At 40.2% G+C, this 15380-nt stretch overlaps 2 protein-coding genes across 3 annotated transcripts in view; one reads left to right on the top strand and one right to left on the bottom strand.

Annotated features, from left to right (window-relative positions):
- The window catches only part of LOC145494020 (signal transducing adapter molecule 2-like), a 112269-nt gene that overhangs the window by 65147 nt on the left and 31742 nt on the right, over positions 1 to 15380 (top strand). The window lies entirely within an intron of this gene.
- Positions 794 to 9818, bottom strand: LOC145494010 (hydroxymethylglutaryl-CoA lyase, mitochondrial-like). Of its 2 annotated transcripts, XM_081473479.1 has the most exons (11): positions 9726 to 9818; positions 7967 to 8038; positions 6794 to 6901; positions 6108 to 6203; positions 5594 to 5652; positions 4720 to 4809; positions 4188 to 4251; positions 3539 to 3611; positions 2776 to 2891; positions 1857 to 1982; positions 798 to 1042 (listed from the first exon to the last, which is right to left on the bottom strand). In XM_081473479.1, exons 1-11 carry the CDS (start codon positions 9774 to 9776, stop codon positions 926 to 928), a joined length of 972 nt encoding a protein of 323 aa, XP_081329605.1. In that variant the 5' UTR covers positions 9777 to 9818; the 3' UTR covers positions 798 to 925. The 2 variants fall into 2 exon arrangements, with proteins under 2 accessions (XP_081329606.1, XP_081329605.1); XM_081473480.1 differs by lacking the exon at positions 7967 to 8038 and having other exon boundaries at positions 794 to 1042; positions 9726 to 9791.

Raw genomic sequence — 15380 nt, forward strand, 5'->3', positions numbered from 1 at the left:
ATTCACAAAGAACGTTCGAGGAAGAAGGCTAAGATTCCTCTTTCCTCTGATTTTAACTTGTGTTCTTACCGAGGCAAGGCGCAAAAACCATCTTATTTCGAAGCACGTGCTTGCAAGGTTTGCTTGGAGTAGATTCTTGTTGCAGGTGGTGTTTCGTAACGGCTCCAAACGTAAGCACATCTCAAAAACGAAAGCTTGGTACTTGTTCCTAGAAGTTGCTGAAGAAAGCGAAGTTAAATTTCTGCTAGTCGAATTTTTGAAAGTGGTGGAAGATGTGCGGCCGAGGAATTCAACGCAGCAAATGTTTCAGCGATGCATCTTTTGCAATTCAAATTTGCACACTTTTTGCGACCACGTACTGCATGGCTGATTAATTCCAACCATTTGATTGGTTCGTTTTCTCATTTTAATAAGTGCGGGATATTCAGTCTTTCAGCGGGATGAATTAAGAAAGACACTGGCCTAGAATCAAGCCTTGCCAACGAGACACATCAGTGAACTTATATAACGTTCAGCCTGTTACTCCCTGATCCTAAGATGAGTAATGCCCGTATGTTTATATATAAGTGCTTTACCCAACTTCTTTAAAATCTTCTACAATGGAGGTTTACATTTTGAAATTTCTTTTTTTCCAAATGGCCAGCCAACTGTGATTTTTTTTCTTCCCGACATCCGCTCTCAGACGCGGAATTCAATAAATATATTGTCAATATTGGTTCATTGCCACTGGTTCAGTTCATGCCTACCAGTTCAGATGACTTTTTCCACGCTAAAATTGGTCTCGAAAATATGAGTACGAAAACGCTGCACTGTTCCGACAAATTGTCCGTACCACACACAAAGAAATGTTTGCGAGTCACTGAGGAAAATTGACATTTCAAGATTACAATACACAGATCATCAATCTCGAGGTCTTTAACGTTTATCAGCTTTTTGTGTCTTGAGTTTTTCTCCTCGTTTGAGCAACTTTCGAGGCAGTCTCTCGTTCCAGTGCTCTACAGATGAAGTCTCCCGCATCCATAAGTTTGTCCAAGTTTACTCCCTAAATAATAATTTAAAACATAAATAAAACAATAAATAATAAGAATAGGCAAAGAAAAAGACAGACCTAAGTTTCTGTCTGGGATCATTACGCCATTTGCGCGACTTGAAATATTTAGCCCACATCTTTCAAATACACGAGTTTTGATATATTGCAGTTCTAACTTGGCGCCGAGGTTTCGGGGAATAAAACAAAAGAAGCTATTTCTCAACCTAAACTTCCATTTAGTTTCTTTGTTTTATTCCCATAAGCCTCGGCATCAAGTTGGAATTTTATCATCTCGAAATTGGCCTGTTCATCAATTCTGTCTAAATCTACACATCACCCAAACAACACCTGACAAGACAAAAAGAAAAAAAAAACAAAAAAACAAAAAAAACAAACGATTTGAACAAAACCCGAAATTTTTGTACGCAAACAGTTTTTACAGTCACCTACGCCGTTGGTATCTTGTCATTGCAACCCATCTCTCTGGCACTTTAAATTTTCCAGATTTGCTACTAAACTCGATCAAATTTCTCTGCAACTCAACTTGCTCACTTGCAGTGTCAAGTCAAGTGTTCATTAATCTACGTCATTGTTACTTTGTTTTGGAGAAATGAACTGACAAAGACCAACCTCAATCCCAGGCTCGCTCTCCTTTGCCTCTCTTAGGAGAGAGAGTCTGGGATCTAGGTTGACACAAGAGCTGTGCGAAAGTTGAGCCAAAATGACAGCAAACTTGAAAGTTTGCGTGGCTAAATTATTAGCAAGTGACACCGCGCAGTGCCCAGTGAGTCAAACTTGAGATGAGGACCTTCAAACGAAGACTTACCGTTTCAAGGCCCATGCCATGTAGCATATACACAACGTCTTCAGTAGCAACATTCCCAGATGCACCGCGCGCGTACGGACAGCCACCCAGACCACTGACTGACGAGTCTACCGTCCGGACACCCAGCTGTGAATAGAATAGACAACTGATCTAGACAACTGATCTAGACACTCACTAAGTACTGCCAAGTCGTCCTGGACTTTCAGCTCAACACGTTGTATGCTGTCAGAGTGGTTTTCACTTGAGAGAAGAAAGTCTTTGTAGCTTACATTCGCTTCCTATTACCGCCCTAGGAGATTTCCTTAGAACAATTCGCGCCACTTTTTCAGCCAATCAAAGTAAAACCAAAACCAATCGTGGCTCACTCGCACACTTTTTCCCGCGCTTCGCGACGGCTACGCGTATTTGCTCAGAGTTTTGATTGGTTCGTTGATTGGTCCTTTGTGATTTGCCAAAGTGATTACTTTGCTTTTGGTTTGACGATAATCAACTGAAAACCGTTCTTAGGCTCCGTCCACACTACGGCGGAGAAATTTGAAAAACCAGCTTTATGTCTACGGTTAGGTCTACTGTCTACACTAATCTGTCACGAAAACGGAGCTTTTCGAAAACGCTCCTCAAACCGGAGGATTTTAAAAACGCCGGCTTTGCGTTTTAGTGTGGACAGAAAACATTTTGACAACGAAGCCTTTCGAAAACGATGACGTCACGAGAATCACGTGATTTTCCTGGCCGAGTTTTCCTCAAACACAAATGCAAACTCATCGAGTTTTGTTGCGTTTTCAAATTTCTCTGGCTCAGTGCGGACGGAAAACTTATGCAGTGTTTTCAGAGTGAAACCTCCGTTTTCAAATTCCTCCGGCGTAGGTTGGACGGGGCATTAAGCATTCATACACACATGCATGTATTTATTACTAACTTGTAAGGCTGTGAGAATATTAGCCAAAGCTTGGCCATACGTGTCATGGCGGTGAATGGCCAGCTTGTCGACTGGTACAGTGTCTAAGACACCTTCCAACATGGCTTGAGTTGTTCCTAGTAAACATTCAAAGTTCGAAGTAAACCGTTAGAACCCTGAGAGCATGACGATTTTCTTCCATAGTTTGCGAGTTTGCGGTTACAGGCCCGGGGGCGGGGGATTTCCCATGTGAACAGGTCGGGGATGCTTATTGGAAATTCTGAATTAAACCCCAGAGGAGAGCAATCTAGGTGTGTCTCGAGCTTTATTTGACTCCTAAAAGATACCACTTTAATTAGATATGACAGTGTTTTTTCATTTGTGGCGTTTCGTCTTGAACACCCCAAGTGAGGACAAAATCCGTGATTTACATTCCTAAGCAGGACGAAAGTATCCCGACCTTTCCACATGGGAGTTCTCCCGGGGGTTGTGGACAATGTTCAGCCTTCGGGCGATCTTAGCACACGCACCCGAGAAGAAACCTCCAATACCCATGAGTACATTTCAAATTCTAATGTCGCCACAAACATAATGTTCGTCATGTTCTACTGACAACATAGCTCTACCCAGATGCCTCTTAAGTTCGCTCTGATGGTTGCATGATGTGGTAGTTGTAACAGTATAGAGCCATCAGTGTATAATTTTTTTAGTAGAATTTCAGATCTCTCTATATTAGGACATGAATTCAGCAAATAAAGAGAGACTTACTAACTAGACATCTAACCTGGTGTTCCAACACCAATGGTGTCACCAAGAGACACTTCATAACATCCCATGTCAAACAAGCTCTTTGTTACCTGCACGAGAAAGAGAAGGTTACAATTATTAAAGTTGCATTTCTTTTTCAGGAAGGCACATGGGTGTAGTACAGAGAATGCAGCGACTGGGATCATAGTAACATGAATGTAATTTACAGATGTGCAAGCAAATGATCGAAAGCAACTTTTGGGAGTTTAAACAACTGCACTCAGATGGCGACGGCGACGGCGACAGCAGGGACAACGCCGATTTTACCTTTTTTTTCCCTTTTTTTGGGTGGTTGGAGGGGGGGGGGGGGAGGACAAGGTACCTTACTGTCACAGTGCCTCAGAGTCTCCACTCAGGTGTATAAATGGGTATTTACAAGTTCGGGAGTAACAGGTATTACAACATACTGGAGTTTCTGAAAGAACTGGCCAAATAAACCAAAAAAAGTACACTTGTAGTTTCCTTCTGTGGCTAATAGGACGATCAGGAAAGGTGACGGCATGTATTTACCTGATTGCCAAGATTGCCAAACATGAAAGATAATCATACTCACAACAGATAATTAATCAATAACTAAAACATAAGTATGGCTTAGCTAGATGCCAATTAACGATTTTAAATCTTACCATTGCCACAGCCGTAGGAGCAATAAATCCCTCGTATGGACAACCAACAACACAGGAAACATATCTACAAATAACACAAACCACAAGGATTCATGAACTAATGGAAAACTCAGTAGGTAATCTCACACATTTTTTCATAAATATTTTGCCAAACACAAACTAAGACAAGTAATTATATTATTAATACTGTATCACTTGCAGATTTCAGAGCTGATAAACGTTTCAAGAACCAGCAAAACAACTGTCTTCCAATGAAACCACTGAGCAGTATAACATCAAACCACAAAATACGACAAGCCTGGAATGCCAGTGATCTCCCACTATCAACATAACTGGCTACAATGCTGAGGGCAGGAGATGAATGACAGTTCAAACTAAAAATATGACATGAAACGAGAACATAAGATGTCTCACTTCAAATGGTATTCTAATTCATTTTAATTCAGAGGTAAACATTTAACAAACAATATTGTTATAAAACATTCGCTGTACACATATAAGAACAATCATTAAATTACATTGAAAACCTCACCCTCTTACAGGAATATTGCTTTTCCTTGCATCCTTGCAGACAGCTTCAAACCTTTGTAGGCTTTCTGATATGGAGCAGTTAATGTTCTTTCTAAGCATAAATTAAAGGACTGGTATTACATGTAAAAGTAACATTAGCATGTGTTACTAAACTCATTCAAACATATAAAATCCCAATTGACAGTTCCCGTAGATTTTTTGATATTTGACACACGAAACAGTCACAAATTAAAATATTTCAATTTATAATCCATCAAATATTTTCGCTTGCGCGCGATTGGTCTAAACGTGTCACGTGACTGAATATTCCCCTCCTGAAACTGGGGAAAATCCGAGAATATTCCCCTATTTTCGAAACTGCACGTGTTGTGAAAAATATTTGCAGGATAATAAACACAATAGTCTCCATTTGACTTTGAAAATATGCTCGGATATTTGTCCTTGGACATTATCTGTTCCTCGACGTTCACAGTTTTCCTCAAGCCTCGCTCTTGGAAATTTGTTTGCTTCTCAGAACAGATAATGTCCATGGACAAATATCCGAGCATATTTTCACACCAAATGGAGGCTATTGTTTATGTATACATCTGCATTTATCTTATTAGTAAAGACCTTCAACTGATGTATCAAGAAAAAAAAAAGGACAAACTCTTACAATGTACACATGTATTGTATGGTCACAAAACACAACAGGCATCTGCCAACACAAGTTGAAAAATTTACAAAACAAGAGCCACAAGCCAAAATTTTTAGATGAAAGTTTTAAGTGAAATTTTCTGGCAGGGTGGTGGGGCTTAAACCAAGGAATCCTCTCTGAGGATTATCGATATGTCATGGAACAGCACAATGAAAACTCCTTGACCACATTTTCTCACCTACTGAAGGACTCTGAAGCAGCACCAAAGATGGCTACTTCCTTCACACCACAGTCCAGCTAAAAAGACAAAGTATCACCAACTACTGTACAATGTACTTATCTACAAAAATGAAGAGTGGTGAAATCTGGTAATAGACTTCCATCTGGTCATGTAAATTGTCTGATGCTGTAAAGGAATGGCACTGAAACCAGAGTTGTTGCAGTATTACAACTGAGAAGATAATGGAACTTTCAAAATTTTCAGACGATCTTTGTGATGTCATTTGCCAACACAATCAAAAAGTTTCTATATGTCACTTAAAATTTAAATAAACACTCGGTACTATTTAAAATGTTTCCGTGGCCTATTATGAGAAAAAAAAACATTCAAAACACTGGCTCCATTTGAGTTTTGAACATTTTGACTTCAATTTTAAGGTCTATAGGAATGTAGACCATGGAAAAAGGTGGTTGACCTTCAGTTCTTTATTGCATTATTTAAACTAAGCTATAGTATTCATGTAGCAACTGACTGCTACTTGAAAACCTTTGAGGTTTGGAGTGAGCACTGGGTAGGAAATGCCCGAGATCTTGTTTATTCCTCTTATGACTTGCTCATGGTCTGCCATCTATAACACAGCACATATATCGAGGTAAACAAAGAAACTTCTTAAAGTTTACACCTAACAATTTTATTTGAATCAGGGTGAGGGGTGAGGGGTGAGGGGTGAGGGGTGAGAGATTCTCAGTGAGAGATGAGGGGTGAGAGGATGCTCGGTGAGGGGTGAGGGGTGAGGGGTGAGAGGTGAGGGGTGAGAGGTGAGGGGTGAGAGGTGAGGGGTGAGAGATGGTTGGTAAGGGTTGAGGGTTGAGAGATGCTCAGTAAGGGGTGAGGGATGAGAGATGAGGGGTGAGGGATGAGAGATAAGGGGTGAGGGGTGAGAGATAAGGGGTGAGGGGTGAGGGGTGAGGGGTGAGAGATAATGGGTGAGGGTGAGAGATGAGGGGTAAGGGTTGTTGGGTGTTGTGGGGACCTTAGGGCTAAGGGCTGAGAAGTTATGGGTGAGAGATGCTCAGTGATGGGTGTGGGGTGAAAAGTGAGAAATGAGAAGTGGCAGAGGGTGATAAGAAGTTACAAGAGAGGGGTGAAGGGTGTACACATAAATATTACCACTATTATGGCTGAATCTCGGTCACTATTAATAATCATTCTGAATACCTGTGGAACCCATTTGGGAGATACAAAACTGGTCGCTTCAATCGATGAAAGGCCAGTCTCTGATAGCATATCAATCAACTTGATCTTAGTCTCAGTTGCTACAACTGCCTACAAAGAAAAAAGAATCATGCAGTTATGAACAATTATAACCACAGTCACTTGTCTTTCCCTTCATAACTGAAAGGACTGGAATATTTGATCTGCCAAATCAACCTCTGCTGAACCTAGCAGACTTGGCCTTGCTATTGTCATCCCAGAATATTTTCTAGACATTTTCCATGATTGTGTAAATAAATGCAATAAACACAAACCAAAACACCCTTAGTCTATGTACTGAATCTAACTACCAATCAAAATCAATGGCATTACAGTTGAATTTAAGTACAGTCAACTCTCTCATAGTGACCCCATCTCATAAGCAACCACCTCCCTTAAGTAACCACTTTGTAAATAACTGTTTTGTTTCTCAGTCAAATACTGTTCCAAGAGCTCTCTCTTCAGCAACCACTACTCAAATTCCTTAAGCGACCGCGACCAGTTTTTAGGCCAGAAGTTTCACGTATTCTTTTGTTTTCTGTTTCCGGTAAGCGACCACCCAACATGATCACATATGATCTTTACAAAATCTTTACTCATGCAGAAGCGACAAAAGTTTTTTTGAGTAATGATAATACAGTCTGGATTTCATGTATATGCAACCCATGTTTGACTCTGTTTTCCTGGGTTTTGTTTGGTTTAGATTTCAATCAGGTGATTTTAATTAACAAGAGACACATTGACAAGTACACTCTATAGTACTTTTCCCAAAAATTGTTGCATGTGAAAAAAATCAAACAACTTAGTTGCTATTTGCCTAATGTAAGCAACCACCTCCTGTAAGCGACCACTTTGTCTGGCACCAAGGGCGGTTGCTTATGAGAGAGTTGACTGTAAGCCACCACTTTGTCTTGCACCAAGGGTAGTTACTTACGAGAGAAATGACTGTACTTACATTGTAAGTTCAAAAACTAAGGATGAAGATTCAAAATAATCCACCTGATATTGCATCATATGGCAGGGTTTTCATTATGTGAAAACTGTTACCTGGTGTAAAATGCCTTCAAGTGTTAATTCTTCTTTTTCACAAAAAAAATTGAAATCTTCTAAATTAACATTCCAAACTGCTCCACATACCTTTTCATTCTGCAGTCCGTCTCTAGGGCCTACTTCTACAATTTTGACTTTCTTTACCAGCTGACTGATAGGCTTAAAATGAAGCATGAAACATAATTTAGACCTTTTAGGAGGTTACATACACTACAACTCTACAACTGGCCATATGCATCTCCAGTGTACATTACATCACCGTAACACTGATGGCCTAAGTCATCATGTACATGCTTTACCGGGTTCTTCTCAGGCTCACATCAGGGGCTGATTTAGGGGAGGAGAAGAGTAAGGTTGAAAAAAGACTGTAAATATTATTATGGTAGAAAAAAGGCCAACAATCTGGTCAGGTGACCCACTATACATAATTTATACTATGCACATTGTTTTCAGCTAGGTTCCAATTTCCAAATTGCAACATTTTGAGCTCATGCCCCATTGATTCTGCAACCCGGTCAGTGTAAAACACAGAATGCAGACTGTAGATTGTAGACTGCAGACTGCATACTGGAAACTGGGGATAAAATGCAGACTGCAGATCGACCAGGGGCAAAATGCAGATGGCAGAATGTAGACTTAGAAAAAAAAAGATATCGTGTTATTTCCATTATCGAGTATTGACTCCAAAACAGGGTTATTCAGGCTAATCATAGTGAAAAGTCTGCACTCAAGCTTGCCTGAATATCACTCTGGGTAGACTAAATACCCCTCTTGTTAGCCTGAACATCACTTAGGTTAGCCTGAATAATGCTCCATTCAGCCTGTTTACATTTAGCTCTCAATGATGGAAATAGTAACATGATTCAGTTAAAAAGTCTACAGTCTGCAGTCTGCATTTTACTCGTGGTCTGCACTAGTCTGCATTTTACCCTTAGTCTGTATTTTACTCCTGGTCCACAGTCTGCAGTTTGCAGTATGCAGGTTGCAGTCCACAGTAGTCTGTAGTCTGCAGTCAGCAGTCCACAGTCTGCTTTTTACCCTGACCATTCTTAACCCCCCTCCCCCCTTGAAAAACCCTGGATCGACCCCTGAGGGGTGTGAGCTTGAACATGTATAATTCATTTCTTGAACATTTTATATAGAACATACTGTTTATGTACAGTTGTATTGCTAAATTCTGTGTGCATTAATTAATTTTAAATGCTTACACATAATTTTTTAAAAACACCAGAGAAGTGAGATATGACTTCTCCTTCTTTCCTTCGGTCTGAGTTGTGGTCGAGTTCGTATCAGTTAAGGCTGTAGCTGCTCAGAATTCTCAACCAGGCATTAGAAATTGGTCCGTAATACAAACTCTCATTATTGCAAGCAGGTGTGAGATCAAAGTTTTTAAAACTCACTCACATTGAGATCATAAGTCTCCACTAAGCCCCATGGTTGCTAACTGAATTATTGAAATGTTTTCTGATGAATGTATTTGTGTGTAGGAGGGGGGGGGGGTTGGCATACATGTATACATGCATGTACATGTAGATGTAAAGGGGGGAAGGGTTTAGTTGATCTTGCATATGTCTGCATTCCACATTGCATTCTTACAAGAAGCGAATTAATTGAAAATGGTCATTGTAGAGGAAGAGAAAATTAGATGTGTCCTTCTGATCTATATGTACCTTCCGTATTTTCTTTGATTGTTTAAGTTAGAGTTTGTTAGCTGGAGCGTGTTGTTCGGTACAAGAGGACAGAACAGCGCTACAACTGTACATCGTGTGACTTCTTACTAATTGAGCAAACTAAACGATGTTACATTTCTTAAAAAGCAACATAAAACCTGCTTTAACTGCCTTACCTTACTAGACAACTGCCTTACGCTTCTTCGAATCATTCGCGCTGGGAACATTTCACTTGTCTGCGCCGTTTTGTGTGGCCTAATACGACAATGATTACATGCTCACGAGCCAGCGATCATAGCAAGTACTTCTCCCCAGGGATTCTCCCCAGGGATAACCAGCACATTTCTTTTTTCCTTTTTTCCGCTATAAACTGGCATTTAAAACCGCAAAATGTTTGATTAAAGCAATGAGTCAAATGAAGTTTTGGATTCTTAAAGAACTTTATGTAAAAAAAAAAAAAAAACTTTATGTAATCGATTTTCATGACATTTGCATGGATATGGCTCTTGACGAGCATAAAAGTGCATTGGTGATCATTCGCGTCAGAGACTTCTTTGTCAATTCGGACAAGAAAGAAAGTCTCATGACTGAAGGGGATGGGTCTACAAACAAACAAGTTTCATGTGCCATGTATGTACGGGGGCATGCATTGTAATGTGTGTGAGCATAAGGGCAGGTGGGGGGGGGGGGTGAATAGGGAGGGAAACGGACATGGGTAGAGGGGGAAAGATTGCTTGCTACTAAAAGCAGGATTTTATGGTACTCAGTTTTTACTGAGCATACATTCAGACTTAGCTCAGTGTGATACAGAAAAAACCTGTGTGACAATCGTTACCTGTCATTATCGGTAGGAGCCGAATGGTCCATGATGGGGTAGAACTGTCACCTGTGCTCAACCATGGCCTGTTTTGGGTTGGACACATAAATAAACTGTTGTGTACGCCCTCTTATTGTGTCCCCAGTAAAAAGAAATAGTTTTAGACATGGATGGAATGTTACTAGTTCTGTCATCAAGTAGGAAAATCATAACTGCGCCGTAGATGGCTGTTAACCAACAGAGTGCAAGAAATAAGTAGCAGGCTGAGTTCACATAGCCAAACTTGAAACCGTGTTTCAAAATTAAAATTTTCTCTACGAGTTGTGGATTACGGTTTAAGTAAGGCCAGTTCAGACGTCGTGCTTCTGCCGTGCCGAACTAAATTCAGGAATTAAGTTCGACAAAAGTACGGCAGAAGCACGGCGTCTGAATCAAACTTTTGAATTAAGTTCGGCAAGCAATTAAGTTCGACAAGCTCTGCCGCGCTACACGACTCTGGCACGGCAGCGATTCAAACGTCGTGCTTCTCTCGCGCCAAACTAAATTCATAAATTATGTCAATGTGTTTTGGCGAGATTTCGTTCCCTCGGGGAGTTAGGAGGAGAATTGTTACGAGGCTTCAGTAAACCCTGGATTTGATTCGACTCTGGCACGACGTCTGAATCAGAGTTGATTTCCTGCCGTGCTACAGTCGAACCAAATTGCAATTTAGTTCGGCACGGCAGAAGCACGACGTCTGAACTGGGCCTAAGTAAGTTTTCAATCTTGAAGCGCGGTTTATCAGCTGTTTGATGATGTGACTGACTATGCAACCTGTAGGTAATTTGCTCTTTGAACTCACACGGTGTTTTAATTGTTTCATGGGATTCACAATCCCCTTTCGAATTGAAATAGGGAAAGCAAAATCGTTGTTGTTGTTGTAGTTGTTTTTCTTTGAATTTAGAGTCCGTATTTGGTTTTTCTGAAAGATTATGTTGCCAAAAGTCTGTTTCTCGTATTTCTTTATCTCTATATATGGTGTGAGAGGGAGAACCAAAGCTATTATATAAAGAATGGAACGAAGAGCGGCGAAGACTAATAATAATTTAGTGTATTTTCGCTCGTCGGGTTAAACTCCTTCACTAATGCGCAGGCTCTTTGGGTTCGTCTCGCGATTTGCCAGCGAAGTTTTAAGTTTGAGCACATAAAGACGACTTTCTGGGGTCTTTATTAATGTTGATATGTCAAAATAAGGAATAAAACTTTTAAGTCAGCTTCCCGGATCCTTTTCCCTTTGGAAGAGTTTCCATAAGATCGAAACCATCAAAACGACACCAACTATTTAAAGAGCAACAACAATAGCCTTATTAGACATTCAGGCTAAGATGTATTTCAGAGACAGACTGTACTTGTTACAATGTAATAAGGTAAAGGAAACAGAATTTCGAATTAGTTTCGATCGCTAATGATTACCTGTCTATCTATTTCCTCATTCTGTTCGTTTTTGAGTAGTAGAAAGCTGTTTGAAATTCCACACTTTTGTTTATTTTGTCTTAAAACCGTCCGGATATAGACATGACAGATCCAGAAGTGACAAGTAATAAAATTGTAGTGACTGAAAATGTATGCCTTTCTGAGCATTACAATACCGACGGCTAAGACCAACAAAGTACGATGACCGAAGGAGCTGGAGGGATATATAACTAGTAGTCATGTCTTTATTGACAAACGCAAAGCAAACTAGATTTCTTCATATACGTGTTTCTGGTTCAGGCCAAAACTTTCCTCCGGTACTTATCAGAGAGTACGTCGCCTAGGTAACAACCTGGACTTTAACCCTGTTTAAGCTATGCACTGATTGATCCGGGCTCGTACCGGGCTTGGCCAGATTAATAAAGACTTCAAATCCCTTCTCATCAGTTGCTCGCACCTCATTCGACGTGAAGGAGTAGAAGGGATGTGACTGCAGTTCTTGACGAAAACGGGATTCTCTCGACTCAACAGAAGTATTGAGAAACTCAGTAAGTATGAGATTCATGTAGAGTACGGTATCTGGATAAATGGGACTAGTATATAGGTGACTCACGATCAGTTGTATGAGAACGGAGTTCAGCCGCGTAAACATGCCTCGTGACAAAATAGGGCAATTGAATGGAAAAAGAACTTCATATACCGATGAAAATTTGAGCATGGCTTGACTACTTGGGAGCCGACTGATAAATGATGAAATAGGGGCACGCAACGGATCTGTTCCTTGAGATATCTGTTACTTCGCCAATTTCTTGCTGGCTGGCAAGCCCACGGAAACTGGTTATCCCCCCTAGAATGTACTTGCTGAATGGTTAAATTTCGTTTGTTTGATTCTCCCCGACGCAACCCCCACGCCCCCAATTTTGTTGTGCGTGTGTAAATTAGGGTGTTGTGTCTGCTAACTGGCAGCTTCTTGCAAGCAAGGTCGCTATGAAGCAGAAGTTAAGTCAATTCTGATAAGAAAAAAGGAAATCTTTACAGTTATGCATTTTCCAGCCATTGGAAAAAATCGTTTTAAAAATGTTAGTTTGTTCCTCTTTCGTGGCCATGATCTAGACAATGGTCCCAGCTGAATTATGACGACTTTGATAGCTCGTGACATGCCCATGCAGGAACTCCGACGCGTAAGATGAAACACTGCGTAGATTTGTCGGTAGTTCATGTGTGAATATTTTACTTCAGATTGAGACTTTGGCCATTTTATTCAGCGGTCTACCTTTTAAAGGCACGCCCTGAGATGGAGCACGGTTCAGGTTTTACAGTGTTTTTTTGTGTGGAGAGAAAATTAGATAATTAAGTACATTTTGCATATTCGCTTTCGCTGTCAGAAAATATAGAAATCCAACATAGATATATTTGTTTTGGTTCGTTTTGCATTTCTAAGTTACAGGTTACTGTTCCAGTTCATTGACCCTAACAGACACCTGCTAGTTTGTTGTAGGATCATAACTGTAATAAGCGTTGAACTGTAATTGCTACCTGCGATAGTCTTTTGTTAAACTGTTGTCTACCTGTGTTGTTTTGAAGGTTATTGGTCTTGTAAACGTTGAATTCCGTCATAGTCAATCGAGCTTTCTGAAATGTATTAGGTAATGTTTAGTTAAGAATTTTTGATAGCTTTGCGCAATCCTTTAGAATTGTGCTTTCGGCTTAAATAGTCGTGCCTTGTAAAATATTCCTTGGTTACATTCTGGCTGCATTCCGGTTATGTTCCGGTTGCATTCTGGTTGTGTTCTTGGATTAAAACGATATCGTTGGACCTAAGTTCTGAGTGCTGTTGACGTCTCTCAAGGTAATTCCCTGTAACAGATCCGGTACTGATCCCCGCAGCAAGAGAGTTTCCCAGGTTTTTACAGAAGTGCTTTCCCAGGCCAAAAACCTATTATCACATTTTGTCCTGGTCCCAATTACGGAATCCTCGGCTACTCGCCAAGAGCTGTTTGAAATAATTAACCCACTAAAAAATTTTTCGAATACTCTGCTTTCCATTTAGCGTTAACATTTGTCATTTCCCTGTTACTGAAGCGTTTGAAACGAAGCTGAGTGGCACAAAAACAAACAAACAAACAAATAAACAAGCATTTGTCTTGGCATGCAAGATTTACTTAAAATGACCATAATGTCACTCACGCAATTCCCTCTGACAGCTTTCTAGCAGCCTGATAGTATCAGCGCTCTAACTACAATTTTCCGAATATCTCTCTCTTTTCAATGTGAAATGACCAACTTATCGGCCAGACGCAACTTTCAGGGTACTGGCCAATAGCAATAGAATCGCAAAGATATTCCGGAATATTCTGCTGTTTATTTCAGTGTCAAATTTAAAGTTTCGTTCGTAGTCTAACCTGTCATAACGCGCAGGATTTATAAATAAACACCACAGAGTGTCATATAAGAACGTTTCACTCAAGGATTTCCATCAGATCGTGCCAATTGCTAATTCTTCCCCTTTCTTGTTCAGTTTTTGGTCATTTACTGAAATATACCAAAAGAGTTAACACCTAAAATAGGCCTGGAATGTTTATTGTGTCGTACCCAATCACCCGATCTTCAGACCACAGGAAACAGATTGGTTTTCATGGGTCACGGAACTAATTTCAAGATACACCCTCCTTCTTTTCATATTACGGAAATTCTAAGTAATTGCTTTACGTATTCCTTTGTATCGAGAACTACATCCCATAATTTAAAGTTGTCTTTAGTTGAACAAGAGTCTCCATTCATTTTGGCAAACGATTCCAATCCCTTTTGCCGAAAGAGACTGTGCAACCTAACACTAAACACCACAGCGCAAGGAATGTGTCTGCTCTCGGTTTGCATACAATCAGCTAAAAATTGCAGTATGCGTTCAGTTTCATCCATATCTCCCTTAACGTTTCGCTGTGCTTTATTTACGGCCTTACCTCTGTTAATATTGCGAAGATCTAAATGTTTGCATTGCGTACTAACTATATGTTGTATTTTAGTATAAATCTCCTAGCGTTCTATCACGAATACTTTTCTCTGATTGCCTACGCTACTCGCTACCTATTAAACAATTAGATTATGAGCTCGAGATAGAAGTCTAGTGCTCATAATCTAATTGTTTAGTAGATATATGAGTAGTCTAGCAGTGTGCGCTTGTTAACAAACTGGCTACCGCTCCTTTGCGCTTTCGAAAGTTCTGTGAAGAGGATTTAGATAAAGTTTTGAACGACTAGATTAGACTATGAGCTCGAGATTTCTATCGCGTGATATCTATCACGCATAGAAATCGAGAGCGAATAATCTAATTGTTTTAGTATAAATCTGCTGGTCTATTAGGTTGTGAGCTGGAGATTTCTATCGCGTGAAGCCCTCGTCAACTATCGGGCGATAGAAATCTAGAGCTCATAATCTAATTGTTTAGTAGATATATGAGTAGCTTTGCAGTGTGCGCTTGATAACAATTCAAACTGGCCACCGCTTCTTTGCGCTTTCGAAATGTCTGTGAAGAGGATTTAGATACCATTTTGAACGACTAGTA

Source organism: Orbicella franksi, chromosome 8 (assembly GCF_964199315.1).
Source record: "Orbicella franksi chromosome 8, jaOrbFran1.1, whole genome shotgun sequence".
NCBI classification, from domain to species: domain Eukaryota; kingdom Metazoa; phylum Cnidaria; class Anthozoa; order Scleractinia; family Merulinidae; genus Orbicella; species Orbicella franksi.

Excerpts from the sequence above, each read along its gene's own strand:
- LOC145494010 (XM_081473479.1), bottom strand. The coding sequence starts at position 9,776 with ATGTTCCCAGCGCGAATGATTCGAAGAAGCGTAAGGCAGTTGTCTAGT. Across the intron at positions 6,902-7,966 it reads ACGGACTGCAGAATGAAAAG|GCAGTTGTAGCAACTGAGAC; the intron begins GTATGTGGAGCA and ends TTTTCTTTGTAG. Across the intron at positions 6,204-6,793 it reads CTCCCAAATGGGTTCCACAG|ATGGCAGACCATGAGCAAGT; the intron begins GTATTCAGAATG and ends GCTGTGTTATAG.